The following is an 18,887-nucleotide window of genomic DNA, read 5'->3' on the forward strand; positions in this document are numbered from 1 at the left end:
CGCGTTAATGCACAGTAATTAATTTTTTAGATTAATCACGTTAAAATATTTGACGCAATTAACGCACATGTCCCGCTCAGACAGTATTCTGCCTTTTGGTAAGTTTTACAGCAAGGCTTTTTGTGCTGTCTAACAGCGAACTCTTGTGGTCGCTTTGCGACATGGTTTATTGTCTTCTTGCCAGTTCAATATGGCTGCACGACGTCTTGGGCTGACGCCTACGTTGTAATGTTGTGCCTATATGATCCTTGGACAAGATTTGTCCGTAAGTATGGTTGTTGTAAATAATGTACATATTATGTTAGTAAGGGAAATGTTATATTTTTTGTATGAGACGCTTTTTGTTTATGTTTAGTGAACCTGTATAGCGTGCTAAGCTAACGTTGTTGCTAATGCAATGCTTGTGTACTTTTTTTTGTAGTTTTACGACGTCTAAAGAGGACAATGGTTTGAGGCCATTTTATTAATAAATCAGATGAAAAAGGAAGAAGTCTGATTATTAAGACGTCGTTCACTAGCTGTCTAGCTTTGGAAAAAGTAGACGCTTCGGAGTGAGGACAGCATAGACAGATTTAAATGACAGTAGAGTGAAATGCCCACTACAGTCCTTAGGTATGTTGAATGTATATATCCATCTTGTGTCTTATCTTTCCATTCCAACAATTTATTTTACAGAATATATATATAATTTACAGAAAAATATGGCATATTTTATAGATGGTTTGAATTGCGATTAATTGCGATTAATTACGATTAATTAATTTTTAAGCTGTAATTAACTCGATTAAAAATTTTAATCGTTTGACAGCCCTAATATATTTCTTTGATTCCTCAAAATACCTCCAACCCATGGAATGTTGGCTGTGAGCTAGTAGTTTTGCTTCTCGCCGTGTTTTGATGGCGCCATCACAAGAGGGCGAGAGAACCGAAAATGCAATTTTAGCTAGTTTCAGCCGAAGGTTTTCGGCACCGAATTTTTGGTCACATGTCTAAAAATAACCATTCACATTCGCAGGCCCCTTTTCCACTGAGCTGGTCCTTGTGCTTATTCTAGGGTTGTGCCTAGTTTAGTGCTGGTTCTTTCTGTGTCCACAAACTAAGCACTGCCTTCAGAGGCTGAAAACGGGTGCTTAGCAGGCACAGACCTCTAGTTGGGTCAAGCATGCTGGTTCTTTCTGTGCCCACAAACTTAGCACTGCCTCCAGAGGCTGAAAACGGGTGCTTAGCAGGCACAGACCTCTAGTTGGGTCAAGCAACGGCCAGGACAATGACTCAAAAGTACACCTCCAAAATATGCAAGAACTATTTCGGGGAAGAAGCAGGCATCTGTAATGGAGTGGCCAGCACAGTCACCAGATCTCAACCCCATTGATCGGTTGTGGGAGAAGCTTGACTGTATGACAAGCAAGAATCGCCCATCAAGCAAATTCAATTATGGGAGGGGTTTCTGGAAGCATGGTACAGTGCTCCCTCGTTTTTCGCGGTTAATGGGTACCAGAACTCGCCGCGATAAGTGAAAAAGCGCGAAGTAGCCCCCTCCACAATAAAAAAGAAATGTTTTTTTTTTGTGCGTGTTCAATGTATTTATTCAGATTTAGCATTGGAAAGAGATACATATAAGACAGTTTTTTTCACTTTTTTCCCAAAGGATAATAAAAAAAAAAATGTATTCAGTATATTACAAATGCACGATAATCATCAGTCCGATAACAGGGATTATGACGTCATCCCAATAAATCAGATAATATTATTGCTAGGCCCAATAATATATAATATTTTTGTGTTGGTGGATTGGGATGGGTGTGTCTGTATCCACTCCTGTTTTGCCAGGATGCAAAGTTTTGTTACCGTTCTAGAGGCCATATTTTTCCATCACTGAGTGATGAACCTTACAATGGCAATCAGCAAATGTTTGCATTTTACAATGTTATTTTTACAAGTTATTGAGAGGCCTTTTGTTTATTGATAGGCTTGCTGCCCTATAATCGTCAGGTTAAGAAAATAGTTTCATGAACCAAGACCACAAGTCTCCTCTCCTGTTGCACCAAATGCTTTATATGCTGAAAAAGCACAGTACCTGTTGGGTTTATGTTTGTTTTAGTTCAGTGTTCATTGTTCAGGGGAACACATTGTCAATGACATTGACTGATCGATTGTGATTGACTCAAATTATATTTATTTGAAAAAATAAATATGGGCACTTTATTTAAAGTCAAAACTGTTCTTATCTTTGTTTTGTTCATTATAATAATGTTCATGTCATCATGAAAAATCTGTCTGGGTCAAAGGCAAATCTATGCTGAATCCACCACTAGTATTGTTGACCTACAGGTGTTAAAAAAAACTCAGGTGAATATACATTTAAAAATGATATATATATATATTATCGGTTATCGTATCTGTACCGGACTTGAAAAGCAGGAAGTCATCAATATCGAAAAAAAAAAAAACGGATATCGTGCATCCCGAATATATATATGGCGGAAAACACTCAGGTGACTTTAAGTTCCGCTCTGGGACCAAACTCAACATTGTCCTATATGCATGTGTGATACATCATTGGAAAGCCTAAAATCTCAATTTTCTGGGGAAAGAAAAATTTTGAACTGGAGAGCATTTATTTATTTATTTATTTTTTTTAAACAGAAAAATCCTAACTGGAGGTGAGAGCATATGAGAGCATAATTAAAGACGCCATGATTTTAACAAGATATCATCGCGTATTTACCTCTTTTCGATCCCAAAACTCCATGTAGCATGTATCACCGAGAGTCAAGACATAGCTGTGAAAGGTCACAGCCGGATTTTTGGGGGATTTTATGGGTGAAACATGGTAATATAATCAGGGTCGCGATGCAGAAATCGCAGACATTAAGGAGTGGTCGAGATTTTCTTTTTCATATATTTACACTTTTAAACTTTTTTTTTTTTTCTCAATTTTTTGTTTTGTTTGGATTGATTATTTATCATCTAACATATCGGAGAAAATGCGACAGTAACAAAAAAAAAAAAAAAAATACAGTTAAGCGATAGTGAGGAGGTAGATATCTGTGACTTTTTTTTTACAAACGCCATTTTTTTATATTGTTATGTAATTTGTTTAAAAGTTTGAAATATGTGAGTGAATAATTGTTTAAAGTCATTAAAAAGAAAAAAAAAAAACATCAATTAATGATTCTAAGCTGAAAATGACAGACATTGTGAATAATAAATTTCATTAATTACCTTCGTTTTATGGCTGGGTTGAAACAAAAGCGGTTGCGCGACGTCTGTAAACGGCGTTTTCCAGGGTAAAACGGACAAATTCAAAATAGTTTGTGGGCTTAATGCGCCACGAATCTGCTTTGGCAGCATATAAACATATTGTTCTATCAAACACAACAGTTCTTTTGGCTTAAAATACAGCAGTTTCTTTTACAGAGGAGTGCAAGAGCAGAAACTGCTTTTTCCGTCTTGTCTGTGTTTTCTGCCATATATATTTATATAAAAACATTTATCCCCCCCAAAAAAAAAAAAAAAAAAAAGGGCTGTCAAAATTATCGCGTTCACGGGCGTTAATTACTTTTTTAAATTAATCACGTTAAAATATTTGACGCAATTAACGCATGCACTGAATGAGCTGCTCTCGCATTGCCTCAAACAGATTTCAATGAGGCCGTTTATGGACATTAAGAGTGAAGAGAATGCCACCGGCCGCTTGGGGGCAGCGCAGCGCCGTTCCATACTAATGTTATTCCTTTTAATAGTGGGAGAATTAGTAGTTGTGAGACGTTTATGCTGTTGCTTTGTGCTCCGCACATATTTCGGTAAGTTTGCTTTCTTTTAGTGGCAATTATGTGTCTTTTGTTGTATTTTGGGTAAGATATGCTCAGAGATATATCTGTTATAAAGGCGAGTGGACACAGGCGTTCTTTGGGCTGCGCCGTTTATTGGCATACGCTTCTGCAACTCCTTCACATCAAACAGAAGTATCATTTAGTGAAAGCACAACAAAAATAATATTGCTATCTCTCAAAAAAAAAAAAATGTTCACAAAAAGAAAAGCACTTCATTCTGTAGTAATGAGGCCCTATTCTCACACAGCTAAACAACAATGCAAAGTGAACTGGCATTACTCAGTTTGGTCACTCAATTCTTATTATTGTTATTTTTATTCTTCTTATTCTTATATTAACTCTACTTTTGATTGAAAATTGTACAAATGTTCTGAAAACGAAAATATGAAGAGGCGTTTTAATATAAAATTACTATAACTTGTAACTATAACATTTATCGTTTATGAACTACAAGTCTTACTATCCATGGATCACTTAAACAGAAAGAATGTTAATAATGCCATTTGTGGATTTATTGTTTTAATAAACAAATACAGCACTTATGTACTGTATGTTGTCAGTATATATCCGTCTTGTGTCTTATTTTTCCATTCCAACAATAATTTACAGAAAAATATGGCATATTTTATAGATGGTTTGAATTGCAATTAATTGCGATCAATTACGATTAATTAATTTTTAAGCTGTAATTAACTCGATTAAAAATTTTAATCGTTTGACAGCCCTAATATATATATATGTATATGTATATATTTGTTTGATAAATATTTTTTAAGCACTTCAAATGTAATAATTATGATAAGTTTGAAACGTTACTGTCCCACCGAATTATTTTTAAACAAGAATAAATGAGTAGGAAAATGTTTGGCTTTATTAAATGCTTCATAGTGAGTCTACTTAAGCCCTCTCAAGCTGCTCACGTACACAGTTGCCACAGCAACTGTTTAACAAGTTCAACGATGACTGACGCATGCGATGCTTTTGAAGTCAGTGACTCTAGCAAGCTCAAACGCAAACATCTGTCAACATCGTTAACTTTAATAATCAACTACAGTGAAGTGCCTGACGAACAAAGAGCAGGGAGAGGGAGGGATGGAGCGAGAGTGAGACTATGAGATCGGCTCGGACAGCTCATCTGGGTTTTAATTTTTTTTTTTAATTGAAAAAAAATCTGTGATGAACTGAGGGCACCGAGTTTGAAGCGTGAAGTAGCGAGGGATGACTGAATACGCATTTCCTATATTCTTAGAAGTTAGTAGAAGCAGAGTAAGTGAAAGACACGACTAGAGAAAGACTGAACACGTCTGTATCCAAGACAAACACATTGCTGGAGATATTAAAATATCTTAAAATTGTTGAAAACTTGATGGTAGGAAGGCTAGAAACAGTTTCGTGTACATGGAAGTCGCTACAGCTTCTTCTTCAACTATAATTTCCGGTTTATTTGGTCAATCAGCGCAGGTCAAAATAATTTGTTCCAACTGAAAGTGACATGTTTGAACGCGTCCTAATCGGATCAATATTTTTGGGATTCATGAAGCTTCTGATAATTTTTTTCAGGAACTCTGATCCAATCAAAGAAATCGTATCCATATAAATGTAGCCACTGAGAGTCAGACAGTCTAATCACTAATTAAACATGTGGGCCATTAGTAATTTTTTTAAATTAGTAGATATTGCAACTGTGACCCAACAAATAAATAGATAAAATAACAAGGAAAAAAAAAACAATAATTGCCACTAATTTAGAGAGTAGGAAATGAAACTGGTTGAAGAGACTGCATCCAAACGCAGAGAAATGGACAGGGCCGGTCTGACTCCACTTCTACATCAGTTTATGAGAAAACCATTGATTTTCTTTTCCAGCAAGGGATTTAAGCCAGTAGGAAGTCTAGCAGACAACACAAAATGTAGCCTCCTTGTGAGTGACAACAGCAAGAGTGATGGAGAGAGGCTATTTGTTATTTGAAAAGGTGTCACTCTTTGTTGGGCCTTTAAAGCGAGGTGTATACATGCCAACAATTTGAGCATTTTTCCCATCAAAGTCAGCAAAGGTCCAATTCTTTACTGTCTGGAAAAAGATTAGCAGGACAAATGATCTTAGGGTGTGGGGGTGTCTAAGAAGTATTTAATATTCCTTTGCTTAAGTGCGGTTGAAGTTCTACTGTGTCTGTTTGTCCTTCCATCCAAAAGTTTTCTGACTGTAAACTGCTGCTTTGAGCCCTGCGTTTGATTTTTACAGGAAAAATAATTTTTGGTGTAAATATTCCATCATTCAGTCAGGTGCACAAACCATACACAGTATGTACATATGTACATAAGCGATACATGAATCTCTAATGGAACTCGACATCAATAAATAATTGATTGGGTCAGAGAAAATAGTGTTGCTAACAAGCACGACAAATTTGAAGTAATAAAAAATTGCTAACTACAGTTAAGAAGGTTTAAAAATAAGGCCGGACCACCAGATCTCAGACTCTGCGTTTCAAGTGCTAAATGGCGACTTTTTACCAGAGCTTGTCACAACGTGGATGATAATTAGATGTTTCCCTTGTCCACAAATCTCATCTACCATGTCAACGAAGCTTTGTAAACTGGAGGGGAAGCATCTCTTAGAAATCTAGCAAGCAAGCAGTCACAGTGTCTCGTGCAGCAGTTGCTGTCATTGAATGCGTATGGTGACTACAATTATCTTGAAATTTAGCGGGCCCTTGGCAGTATAGTAGCTGACTGTACGCATCCATTTATTCTTAGTAGTGAATAAATGCTGGCTCTTTCGAGAGATATGTGTACCAAAGGTGCACGTGCCTTTTGATCATCTGTCAATCAATTCTGAGTGTACACTCCCTTTTAACCAAATGTAGCTGCGACAGTCTCAAACCCACCGTACCTCAACAGGATTAAAATCCTGTCTGGTTTCCATCAATTTTTACCACTATAGTGGAGACCGGATTTTGAACAAAAGTATTGGGACATAATTTTCATGTATCTAGTCCAGGGGTGTCCAAACTTTTTGCAAAGGGGGCCAGATTTGGTGTTGTAAAAATGTGGGGGGCCGACCTTGGCTGACGGGCTGCATTTGGCCCCTGGGCCGGACTTTGGACACTTCTGATCTAGTCTATTTCATACACTATCTTAACTAAGAAAATCAATCAAGCAAGTTCCGTACATTTTGTTTTCAATTTTCTTTATGTTGTGGTTAGGGCTGTCAAACGATTAAAAATTTTAATCGAGTTAATTACAGCTTAAAAATTAATGAATCGTAAATAATCGCAATTAATCGCAATTCAAACCATCTATAAAATATGCCATATTTTTTCTGTAAATTATTGTTGGAATGGAAAGATAAGACACAAGACGGATATATACATACAACATACAGTACATAAGTGCTGTATTTGTTTGTTATAACAATAAATCCACAAATGGCATTATTAACATTCTTTCTGTTTAACTGATCCATGGATAGTAAGTCTTGTAGTTCATAAAAGATAAATGTTATAGTTACAAGTTATAGTAATTTTATATCAAAACCCCTCTTCATATTTTCGTTTTAATAAAATTTGTACAATTTTCAATCAAAAGTAGAGTTAATATACTAATAATAAAGAATAAAAATAACAATAATAAGAATTGAGTGACCAAACTGAGTAATGCCAGTTCTTCACTTTGCATTGTTGTTTAGCTGTGTGAGAATAGGGCCTCATTAATACAGACTGAAGTGCTTTTCTTTTTGTGAACATTTTTTTTTTTTTTGAGAGATAGCAATATTATTTTTGTTGTGCTTTCACTAAATGATACTTCTGTTTGTTGTGAAGGAGTTGCAGAAGCGTATGCCAATAAACGGCGCAGCCCAAAGAACGCCTGTGTCCACTCGACTTTATAACAGATATATCTCTGAGCATTTCTTACCCAAAATACAACAAGAGACACATAATTGCCACTAAAAGAAAGCAAACTTACCGAAATATGTGTGGAGCACAAAGCAACAGCATAAACGTCTCACAACTACTAATTCTCCCACTATTAGGAGGAATAACATTAGTATGGAACGGCGCTGCTCTGCCCCCAAGCGGCCGGTGGCATTCTCTTCACTCTTAATGTCCATAAACGGCCTCTTTAAAATCTGTTTGAGGCAATGCGAGAGCGGCTCATTCAGTGCATGCGTTAATTGCGTCAAATATTTTAACGTGATTAATTTTAAAAAATTAATTAACGCCCGTTAACGCGATAATTTTGACAGCCCTAGTTGTGGTATATTTAAACAAATTTTAGCAAACTATTATGTGTGTCACATTTGCTTTATTATTTTTTTTTTCATTAACAATTTCAACAATCTCGCAACTAGCCTTTGTGGCGTTCTCTTTCGACTCTCAGGCTCTTGCGAAATACTGCTGCTGTAAATTCAAACTAGCTTCAAATTGCTCCAATTTCTCGCTACGCATCTTCCCTGTAATTTTGTCGTACATGTCAGCGTGCGTGTCTTGTTTGGTCATATCGCCTCACACTGAACTCTTTAAAAACAGCGACTGTCTCTTTGCAAATGAGGCAGACACAGTTGTTGTGTATTTTAGTGAAGAAATAGTCCAATTTCCACCTATCCTTGATGCGTCGGCCGTCGCAGTCAACCTTCTTTTTTTTTTGTTGATTGTCACCATTTTAGAAAATTGGGAGTAGAAGGTCACATGGGGTAATGTTGCTTAGAGTGCTGCTGCCTTTTAGTTGGTAAATGATGAGCAGCATTTAGTGTGTAAGCTACTTCATATGCTGGTAACAGTACTGCTGACTAATTTATTAAGTCTGTGTGCGGGTCAGATGTTATTTATTTTATGAAAAAGGCTGGGGGCCGGATGAAATTTGACCACGGGCCGCATTTGGCCCCTGGGCCGGACTTTGGGCACTTCTGAGCTAGTCTATTTCATACACTATTTTAACTAAGAAAATCAATCAAGCAAGTTCTGTACATGCATGTGATTTCTGGAACACCAAAATCCCTTCATTGAAAGGTTGGTGTGCTAACCATTCATTCACCATACTACCAGCCCTCTTGTAGTCTTCACCAATTTTGTTTTCAATTTTCAGGCCCTCCTGATTAAGTGAACAATGTTTCTGTTCTTAAGGCTATCACAGTCACTCACCCATTTGGTTCTTGTTAGGTAGGTAGTAGGCATTTAGGGCCTGTGGGGGGAGAATCCACCTGTAGAGATATCAAACAAAGCATGCCACCTCACACAGGCAGGCAGTCAGTCAGACAGACCCGCACGCACACGCAAAAGTACTGACTGGAATCCCGGAACATTCTGTCTCTCATCTCTGTAAAACCCCCTGGTGGGAAGCATTCAGAGCCTGTGATCCCACAGTCACAGCTCTCTGCACTTGAAAACAAGGACAGTTCCTCTATGCTAATCCACTTGAAGCCAGACCAATCGATTGCCACCAAATTCCCTGAATGATTAGCTCTGAAAGTGAGCGATGCCCTTGTTCCAGAAAGGAAAGACTGATGCTTGTGCGTGGGCTGTGCTGCGCCGAAGAGGAGTGAAACACAAGAAGGAGGGGCATTTATTTATTTCTCAGTGACAAGACGGAGAGAGCAAGCAATGAAAGATGCACTTTTTGGTGATAAAGGAGGAGTGTGTGATTCAACTCTTTAGGGTATTGAGCGTGGGCTAATGGAGCAGTTGTTCCGGGCATCTTGGAATAATAATGTGTGTCAGTGCAGAGAATCACTCAATCCAGGAGTATCGGGCAGCTGCAGTTTACAAAAATGAGCTCCATGTTTCACAGCACGTTCTTACTGTCTGGCTTCTGTAGATAAGTAACTAAATGGATCTTTTCCAGCTGTGTGTGTCAATTTGAAATCTGTTTGTTTGTCACAATGGCACAAGCAAGAATGTGTCAGACTAAAGAGGACGTCGCAGAGACAATTGCTAAGAGAGGAAACTCACACTGTCTTGTCTACTTCTTCATGAATCTTCTTGACTGACAGCTTAATGTTGAATTTGATGCTGTTAAGAATGTTCTTGAAGTAGGTTTTCTCGTCCACGTCAAACTGTAAAATATGATAACACAGTGAACAGTACTTTGCAGTTAGTTCTAATAGCAAAAAAAAAAAAAAAAAATCCTTAATATACAGTTCATCACAACTTTTACAAGTTACACACAATTCCCTGGTTTTGGGTCTGAATCTTGGCTCCTGTCTGCAGAATTTAATACGGACTCCACTCTCCCATTTCCTACACACAAATCTGCGGTTGAATAAGAATTAACTTTTGTTCCAGATGCAATGGGTCTAAAGGTAAAAAAGTAAAATATCAGCCATGCTACTTAAAATATTTCCGATTACATTTGTGAAAACTCAGCCACTTGTAATAAAACCAACTTTACAAAGCGTTGCGCCCAGGGAAGGGCGGGGGACTGTTTTTTCAGTCCTTCAAGGCTATGTATTTGTTGGCTGAAACAAGGTTATTTTGAAGAAAAAAAAAAAAAAAAAAAACTATACTAACTAGAGAGTTAAAAGATAACAAAGTTACATTGAATGCTAATAAAACTATGGAAAGCAAATTGCATTCATGCCCTTCATTTTCTACTCAGGCAATTAATTGCATACATCAGCTTTTACAGTTGCTTTTAAATTAATTATTTTTGCTCGTTCGGTTTTATGACACGCTGCCATACGGCAAACTGGGGTTCAATTTGTCTACTGTATTTAACTTTGACATTTGTATATAAAAGCAAACAGTGGAATATTTCTCAAGCAGCCACATAAGTCACAAATATGAAGGTCAGTCTGAGGGCTTTGCAACTTGACAGCGAGTGAAAGGAAGCATGCAAACAAGGACTATAATTTGTTTTGGTTTCCAGTCGAGGGGAGTAGGCTAAACAACTTAAATATATGAAAACATGTGTCTTGTGCGTTGGCTTTACTTATGATTCATCTACTATGATGCAGGGGTGTCCAAACCGGTACTCAAGGGCTGCTGTGGGTCCTGGTTTTTATTCATACTGATTGAGCACAGACCGTTTAACCAATGAAGTTTCTGCTTAAACAAGCAACACCTGACTACAGTCAAATGATTATACTTGTAAGACACCAGATTGGTGCAAGGTCTCATCCTGTTTTGCTGAAAAGGAATCCAGCACCCACTGCGGCCCCATGTCGAATAGTTTGGGGACCCCTGATCTAATGAAATCATTAGTGCTGCAACGATTAATCGAGTAATTCGAGCAATTCGATTAGAAAAAAGATTCAAATTAAATTTTTGCTGCTTCGAGTATTCGTTTGATATATGTGGCGTTGTAATGGTTTGTTTTGAAAGGGTTTGCATTTAGTTGTATTGATTTGGGTAGATACACTGCCCTCTAAGGGCAACAGTGAATATGACATCACTCATTTCACATGGCTGAATCTAGCTGCTCTCTGTTAAGACCAACATAAGCTAAGTTGTTGTTTGAGCTAATGTTTTTAAATTTTATTTTTTATTTTTTAATGCATTTGTGTTTATTGGTATATTTAGCCGTTTTTTGTGGGAATATGTGTTTGAACCATTTGTTAAGAGCATTGTTTAAAAAAAAAAAAAAAAAAAGTTAACATTTTATAGCATTTAAACTAGCAGATTATTGCTATTATAAGTTAGCCAATTGTTCTTTTGTTGTACTTAGATCCTCATTTATTTTTATACTGTTTGAGGCTCAGCGTGGGTATCTTAATTTTTTATCTTCAATATTTGATTACTCGATTATTCAAACTAACTAGTTCAGCGATTAATCGACTACTAAAATAATCGATAGCAACAGCCCTAGTAATCATAGAAAATGTATTACGCAATGTATCAATTGCACTTCAAATTCTCTGACTTGTTATACCATTGCCCATATTTGATTTGTAGACAACTCTACATTTCTTTCTCCCCGCATGATTATAGTCCTTTAGTCACTCTGAGTAAATGCATCCATGTGCCAGAATTTTCTCCAGGTAAATGTGGGGAAGAAAGAGGTGATAATTTTTGGGCCAAAAAACGAAAGGTCCATGATCAGCAGGCACCTTGTCACAATGTCACATACAGCTACAATTCAAGTAAGAAATCTTGGCGTAATTACTGACTCAGACCTAAAATTTGACAGTCATCTAAAGTTTGTCACTAAATCTGCCTTTTACCACCTTAAAAATATAGCCAGAATTAAGGGGCTTTTGGAATGGAATTTTCAGTAGATTGGACGATTCCAATGGTATATTTACAGGTCCAAATAAAAAATCAGTCAGGAAGCTGCAGCTAGTACAGAATGCTGCTGCTAGAGTCCTTACAAATACAAGGAGTCAAGACCATATGACACTGGATATGAAATCGTTACACTGGGATAAGGAGGATAGACTACAAAGTACTATTGCTCGTCTACAAAACACTTAATAGCCTTGGACCAAAATACATGCTTGATTTGTTGGATCCCTATGAAGCATCTAGACCCCGAAGGTCGTGTGGAACCGGTCTGCTGTATGTCCCAATAACAATAGGTTTAAGCTGGATGTCAGTTAAAAGGTAAATTCAATTGCATGGAAGGATAGATGGACTACCGGTCTTTTCGACTGACACCAACTTTGAGATCAACCATTCACTCATGATCGATGCACCTCTGTTAAAGACAATCCACACGACATTTTACGAGACAATTAATAAAGAAGTTTTTAAAATTAATGTAGTTTTTACAAACACAGCCATTGTTGACTTCCGAATGTAACTTTTTTAAAACTTCAATCAGATACCCCCACCAAAAAAATCAAATCTATGGCTTGATGAACTGTTCCCTTTTTTACTTGGGTGGCTAACGAGTTGTAACCCATCTAATACAATATGTACAGTATAATAACCCTCTTCATATGTCACATGGTGGGTACTAAATTTCCCCACTACTTCATTCAGGAGAGTTAATTTGAAGGGGTTCATTTTTATTTTCTCTACGCACAATGTATGCTTTCTCCATTTGAGTGGTCTCCCAGTGACATGAGAATGCCTGATGGAAAATCATTTTTGAAGTAGAAAAGTAATGGTGAGAAAGTGAGAGCTTATGACTCACCCCGTATTCTCGATCTATGAGCTCAGGTTTGATCAGGAAGTCTGGGTATCCTGTCATGACCATCATGTACTTCAGCTGAGGGAGAACAGGAGGAAATGATGTTGAGGGGCAAAGTAACAGTGAAAGTGAGTAGAAAAAGAAGAACACTATACATTCATTTGCCTGCAACTTATATTCAATTGACATTTGCGTCTGGAGTCGGGCACGCACGTCTGTCCAAGCACACAGATCGACTAATCAAGCGAACCAAGTGAAATAGGATTACAGGGAAGCTCTTTATATTCAGCAAGGCGCTATAAAAGGATTATAACTCCACATTGTAAATGTATTAGAGAAGATATCTTGCTGTGCAGACCCTAAATCAGCACCACAGAGAGATCCGTATTCTCAAAGTCAAGTCCTTGACGTATTCTATCACTTGGTTTCATCTCGCAAGCAATCGGTCAAACTCTCAGAATTAAGGAAGAGAAATCAAAAACAAAACTAAGTCCAAATCCTACACTGACAGGAAATTGCACACCCGAGATGGAGAAGTTGAGCTTTAAACCTTTGCTCTGGCTGCCTCTTTGGTGGCTTCATCCATCCAGTCAAGCTCCTGCAACCGCAGGTCCAGGGAATGCTTTATATCCTCCACCAACTCTTGCACCTGGAGGAGATCACATTACATTTTAGGTTCCCTTAAAACAGATTTTTCCCCACTCAGCTTCTTTCCTTTAAACTAAAAGCCTAGCAAGAGAATGATGATATTTTTAGCAGATGTTGGAACAATTGTAGTTAATTGACATGAAACTACTTGTGAATTGAAGGATTCAAAATAAACAAAAACTATTACAGACCTCCACTGGGACAAAAGTGGAAATAAAACTGACTATGCTGTAGTAGGTTCAGCATACCTGGCAGCAGCCTGAGATAGAGGGACAGTATTGTGATCCCACACTTAAATGGAACACTCTCAAAAGTCAACAACACAAATCGTAACATGATGATATGAAGAAAAAAAAAGCAATTCTCACCTACATTTTAATTCAGACAACTACTTTTTGAGGAGACAACCTCCTGCGATCTACCTTTTGTGTGTGCGTGCATGTGTGTCCAAGAAAGCTCAGCAGCAATGTATGTTACAAGCAGTGTTGTCAGTAACGTGTTACTAAGTAACTAAGTTACTAAGTAACGCGTTACTGTAATCTGATTACTTTCTTTCAGTAACGAGCAATCTAACGTGTTCATTTTTCCAAGCCAGTAGTCTGATTATAGTTAGTTTCCTCGGTGCCTGTGCGTTACTATTTAGTTGTTGCCTCATACTGTATGTAGAATGAAGAATATTGTAATCATGTACGAAGAGCATTTGAAAAGACTGCGCTTGAGTTTGGGAGTGACATCACACCTCACGTTTTCTCATCGGGGAGAAAAAAACAGGTCACGTGTTTTACCATGCTGCCTGTGCGCGCGCCGTCTGCCACTGCGGTCAACAACATAGCCTGGCTAGTGGCTAACTATCAGGATGCTAACAGTAAAGGAGCCGGAGAGATACAAAAAACGGCTGCATTTGCTCACTGGAGATACAGCCATTACTTCACATATCCGTCCAGTAAAGATGACAAAAATATCCCTGCGCAGGCTCAGAAAGACTGTCGACCGCTAAAAATTCGACGTCCAATTCAACAAGGAAGCACTTGGAATTACAGCACAACGCGAAAAAACTCGAATCAAAGCTGACAGGTAACGAGACAGCCAGCACTTCTACAGTTTGTAACCAGCCTTTATAATATGTGTAATTATGTACATTTTATAGTTAGAATTTGTAATCATAGGCAAAGTTTTACATTTGTGGGACTGGGGGAAAAGCATGTTGAAGACTGAAACAAAAGTCAAAAGTTTGGAGTTTTATATATTTTCACTACTATTGTATATTCTCACTGAAGACATCAAAACTATGAACGAACATGTGGAATGGCAAAAAAAGTTAAATAACTGAAAACAGGTTTTGTGTTCTACATTCTTCAAAGTATCTTCCTTTGAGGTGTCTCCAAACTTTTGGCCAATACTGTATATATACAGTATGTATATACACATCTTGACACTGTTCGAGTTCAATCAACTGTTCAAGTTGTTGGTGGCAGCGTTTGAAAGCTTAGGGTTAAAGAAATTCGAAATATACATCTTGCCTCCTCTGGTGTAGTTTTGGCTTAGCAAAGCAAAGGATAGTCTCCGAGGTGCTAGTCTCATGATCTGTTCGAAAAATGATTTTGACACATTATGAAAACTTTACGTTGTAGGATTTTTGTTCATTTCATTAATTTTTATTGTTTGTTTTATTGCTTTACAACTTTTAGAGACAACATTTTAACGGCTAGGTCTTTATTTCAAAGGGGAAGTTCAGAATTTTTTTACATTAAGCTTCATCTTGGAGTTAGCGGGGGTTTAATTAGTCGTTGGAGTTGATTTAAACAAAATTTGTGCAGTTTGTCGGTTATTTGTTAGTTTTAGGGGTCCGGAATGGCTAAGCTAGGGCGAGTCAATGGTGGTACATAATTAATATGTGTCTTAAAAATGTTTTTTTGTTGCCCCGATCTACCCACACTAGCATTGTGATGAATTGATAGATCATGATTGACGTAATGAGCACCCCAATTTAATGGATTATTGCCACCATTACACATTTTGCATAACAATGAAACTAACAAAAAAAATAAAAATTAAAGCAATATGTCTTGTGTTTGTACTTCCTTGATTGTTAGAGGATGTTTTAATCCTAATAATTATCAGTCTTTGTGAATATCCCTCCATATTGTATGCTCGGGATGATAAAACACTTGTGTTGAAAGTCGTCTCTTGTTTATCAACTACAGCTTCCGAGACTTTGCAATTGCTCTTTAGGCTGTGGTAAGTGTCATCTATCAAAGCGGCATGTTACAACTGGCAGCTTTACTGAGCTATGTCGGTAATACGCCTTCAAATAAGCTAGCTTCCAAACCCCTATAACAAACAAAGCCTTTTAGACCCCTTTTCAACCTTTAATAAAACACAAGGAGTTATATTTTCATTAAAGTATGAGAATGTATGTAGAAATATAGTAGTAAGAGTAGGAAAAGAATTAATGACTTGTAACAAACACTTGCTTCAGAGTCCTTAAAAATATTTTTTTTTATATATGTATGTGCCCGAGTCTTTGCTCATGCACATTGAAGACTACATACACTGAAGTTAGATACTACCTATAGGTCTACCGACCATACAGTGCACACTGTAAGTAACACTTTTTTCCATGGTTTAGCCAGGCCCGCGACTTATACTCAGGTGTTTTTTTTTTTTTTTTTTTTTTTTTTTTTTAAATTGACAGTGCAAATTTTTTTTCTTTTTTTTTTTTAAACTTACATTATACTTTGGTGCGACTTATTGTATGAAAAATATGGTTAATGAGTTTTTGAGCAATAATTCATACACAATAATGGATACAAACAGTGTACTGTATACATTATCCAAATTTGGTCACTCATTTGAAGCTATAAGACTGTTAAGCCCTATGATATCGCTCTGAAAATTAACATATAGTGACAATAATGAAATTATTTTTTTACAAAAAAATACTAAAAAAAACTAGTGTACTGAGAAATAGTGTATATGTCATTAGCATCAATATCTCAATAAGTGTTGTTGTTTTAACTGTATTCGGAGTAAAAAAATGTTTAGCCACTCAAAACAATAATGTGTATAAACAGACTTATCTACTCTTTCAGTAGAAATTTACAGTGTGAAATGTTAAAAGATTGCTGGAAGCAGTTGAGTGGATCTATTTTTTTAAACATGCATAATGGCATGTGTCCAGATTCTGGTTCTAAAACCAAGTTTGCAAATAGTGGCTATAGTTTACAGGCATGCTATGAGATTACATAGGGCTCCTAGAGTTTAACAAAAAAAAAATCGATTCAGACCTATATCCCCATGTCCTCAAATGGCCCAAAGACTGAGATAAGAATAACAATGTGGAAGGATCAAGTTGTGAGAAAGAGGGACCATGGGTGATGGAGGGCCAGAGGTGTAGGATTAGTGAGAACCTTCCTGGAGAGCATAATGATTGCCATCGATAGAATTCATCAAAATCATCTGGTTGTTTTAGAGACCAGAGATGAAATACATTAAATATGAATTCATATAAAAACAAAACAAAAAATGTTTTTGGAGACGAGGTTTGAATAATCCTGATTTTTCAACGATGAACTTCAATAAAACATGTAGAGGTCAGTTTTTAGATTTCCTCTAATTGTCTTGGAACACTGAATGGGTTGATACAGTCCAGATTCTTCTCAAAGCCAAAAGCCCTCATTTACGACCAGTCATTGGAAACCAGATTCCCATTTTATGCATTGTTAATATAACAAACAACACACAATGTTAGGTATGCAGTCATTGTTCCATTCATTCATTCTCCAGCTTGCATTCTTACCTTCGCCTTGCTCTGTGAGGAGAAGTGCTGCTGGACAAAAAGAGCTCCCAGAGCCATGCCAAAGTGTTTGTTGGCCTGCGTGAGGCACATTCTGCCCAGCTCCAGCTGCTGCTCAGTGCCATCAATCTCCCGAGAAAACTCATGGATGGTGCTTCGGAAGGCGGTGGACAGATGTTCACTTAGCGCTGCCACAATGCGCCACAGCATGTAGTTATGGAGAACCCTAAGGTGGACGACACAGAAAGCCCACAAAGGAAATTGTTATTGGATAAAGCATACAAATAATTGAAAACACATCTCAGCGGCAACCATCGAGAGAGCCATTTAAATTCCATCAATACCTCTGGAAGACGCAGTTTTAAATCCAAACACCGCTGAGCGTGTGTAATTAATTATCTGACTTTTACCAGTATGGATACTGTATTTATGCTGATTGAGTGACTTTCTCCTGTTTTGCTAATACAACTCCACCATTTGCAACTGTTTTGAACTAAAGTCCCCCCCTTATTTTTGTCTTGTCTAAAAAAAGAAGCTCAAGTCACTGAATGTTCTGTATTCGGAACATTTAATTCAGTGATTCTTTTATGTACCCCACGAGGGTTCACATGTTTCACTGGTAGTACAACAGTCTGAAGGTTCCTTTTTTCCAGCAAGATAAGGCATGGCAAGAACCTTTAGAGCTTTGAAGGCAAAAATTATATTCTTTCGATGAATTCAAATGTATTTTTTTAACAACAATTACACGATCCTACGCTGACTTAATATCTACTATAAACGTGTTAAAGTCATTCAAAAAGCCCCTATGTGTTTGGGTTGTTGGGAGAAAATAGCATACAGCACAAAGTACCGTAATTTTCCAAAAATAACGCACACTTTTTTCCGCAAAATCAACTTGTAAAATCATTGTGCGCATTCTAAACGGGTACATGGATGGAGACAGAAATATATATATATTATATATATAAAAGCCAATGTTTTTTTTATTGACACGGCCATGTTGTTATGGTGTTGAAGAAACGTATGCGGCGATCTGTTGCCGACCATTACGGTACGTGACGTCACCATGTTGTTTCGGTAATACTTCACTCTGATTGGCCGAATGATTTTGTGTGTGTTAAATTCAGCTTTTTTCACTCTTCATAATGCACAGAATTTAGTTTCTTGAACTCATTTGAGTCAACGTTTATTGCAGCTCCACAACTCGGACCATAACAAACGTAACAACACAGACTTCCTGTGTCCGTCAACTATATCTGTCCCTCGGGAAACTCAAACCCAAATAACAATAGTTTCTATTGTTACTGTCGTGTCGACGGCGATGAGCTCTCTCGGATTTCCGATTTACGATCTCACTTTCAATTTACCGTATCAATCCATGGAGGAAACATTCATCATGATGAAACGAGCAACTTATACAGCAGCCTTTAAAAGAAAAGTCACATCTGTTTTGTTTTCTCCTGGATTCTGGTAAATTCAAGAAGTTATCAGTTAATATTATTACCGTACATATTGTCAGTTTACGGTAATGTTTTGAA

At 37.2% G+C, this 18,887-nt stretch overlaps 1 protein-coding gene across 2 annotated transcripts in view; it reads right to left on the reverse strand.

Moving 5' to 3' along the window:
• Window positions 1-18,887, reverse strand: part of LOC130918004 (endothelin-converting enzyme-like 1) — an 89,819-nt gene that overhangs the window by 25,050 nt on the left and 45,882 nt on the right. Inside the window, exons 7-11 of one of the 2 annotated variants that reach the window (XM_057839838.1) lie at window positions 17,353-17,575; window positions 13,456-13,554; window positions 12,909-12,983; window positions 9,785-9,888; window positions 8,978-9,036 (exon numbers count right to left, since the gene is read on the reverse strand). In XM_057839838.1, the coding sequence (XP_057695821.1) occupies window positions 8,978-9,036; window positions 9,785-9,888; window positions 12,909-12,983; window positions 13,456-13,554; window positions 17,353-17,575 (560 nt within the window). The remainder of the gene's footprint in view (window positions 1-8,977; window positions 9,037-9,784; window positions 9,889-12,908; window positions 12,984-13,455; window positions 13,555-17,352; window positions 17,576-18,887) is intronic. The other variant, XM_057839839.1, reaches the window with a different exon arrangement.

The sequence above is a fragment of the Corythoichthys intestinalis genome, chromosome 6 (assembly GCF_030265065.1).
Source record: "Corythoichthys intestinalis isolate RoL2023-P3 chromosome 6, ASM3026506v1, whole genome shotgun sequence".
In the NCBI taxonomy this organism is placed as follows: Eukaryota; Metazoa; Chordata; class Actinopteri; order Syngnathiformes; family Syngnathidae; genus Corythoichthys; species Corythoichthys intestinalis.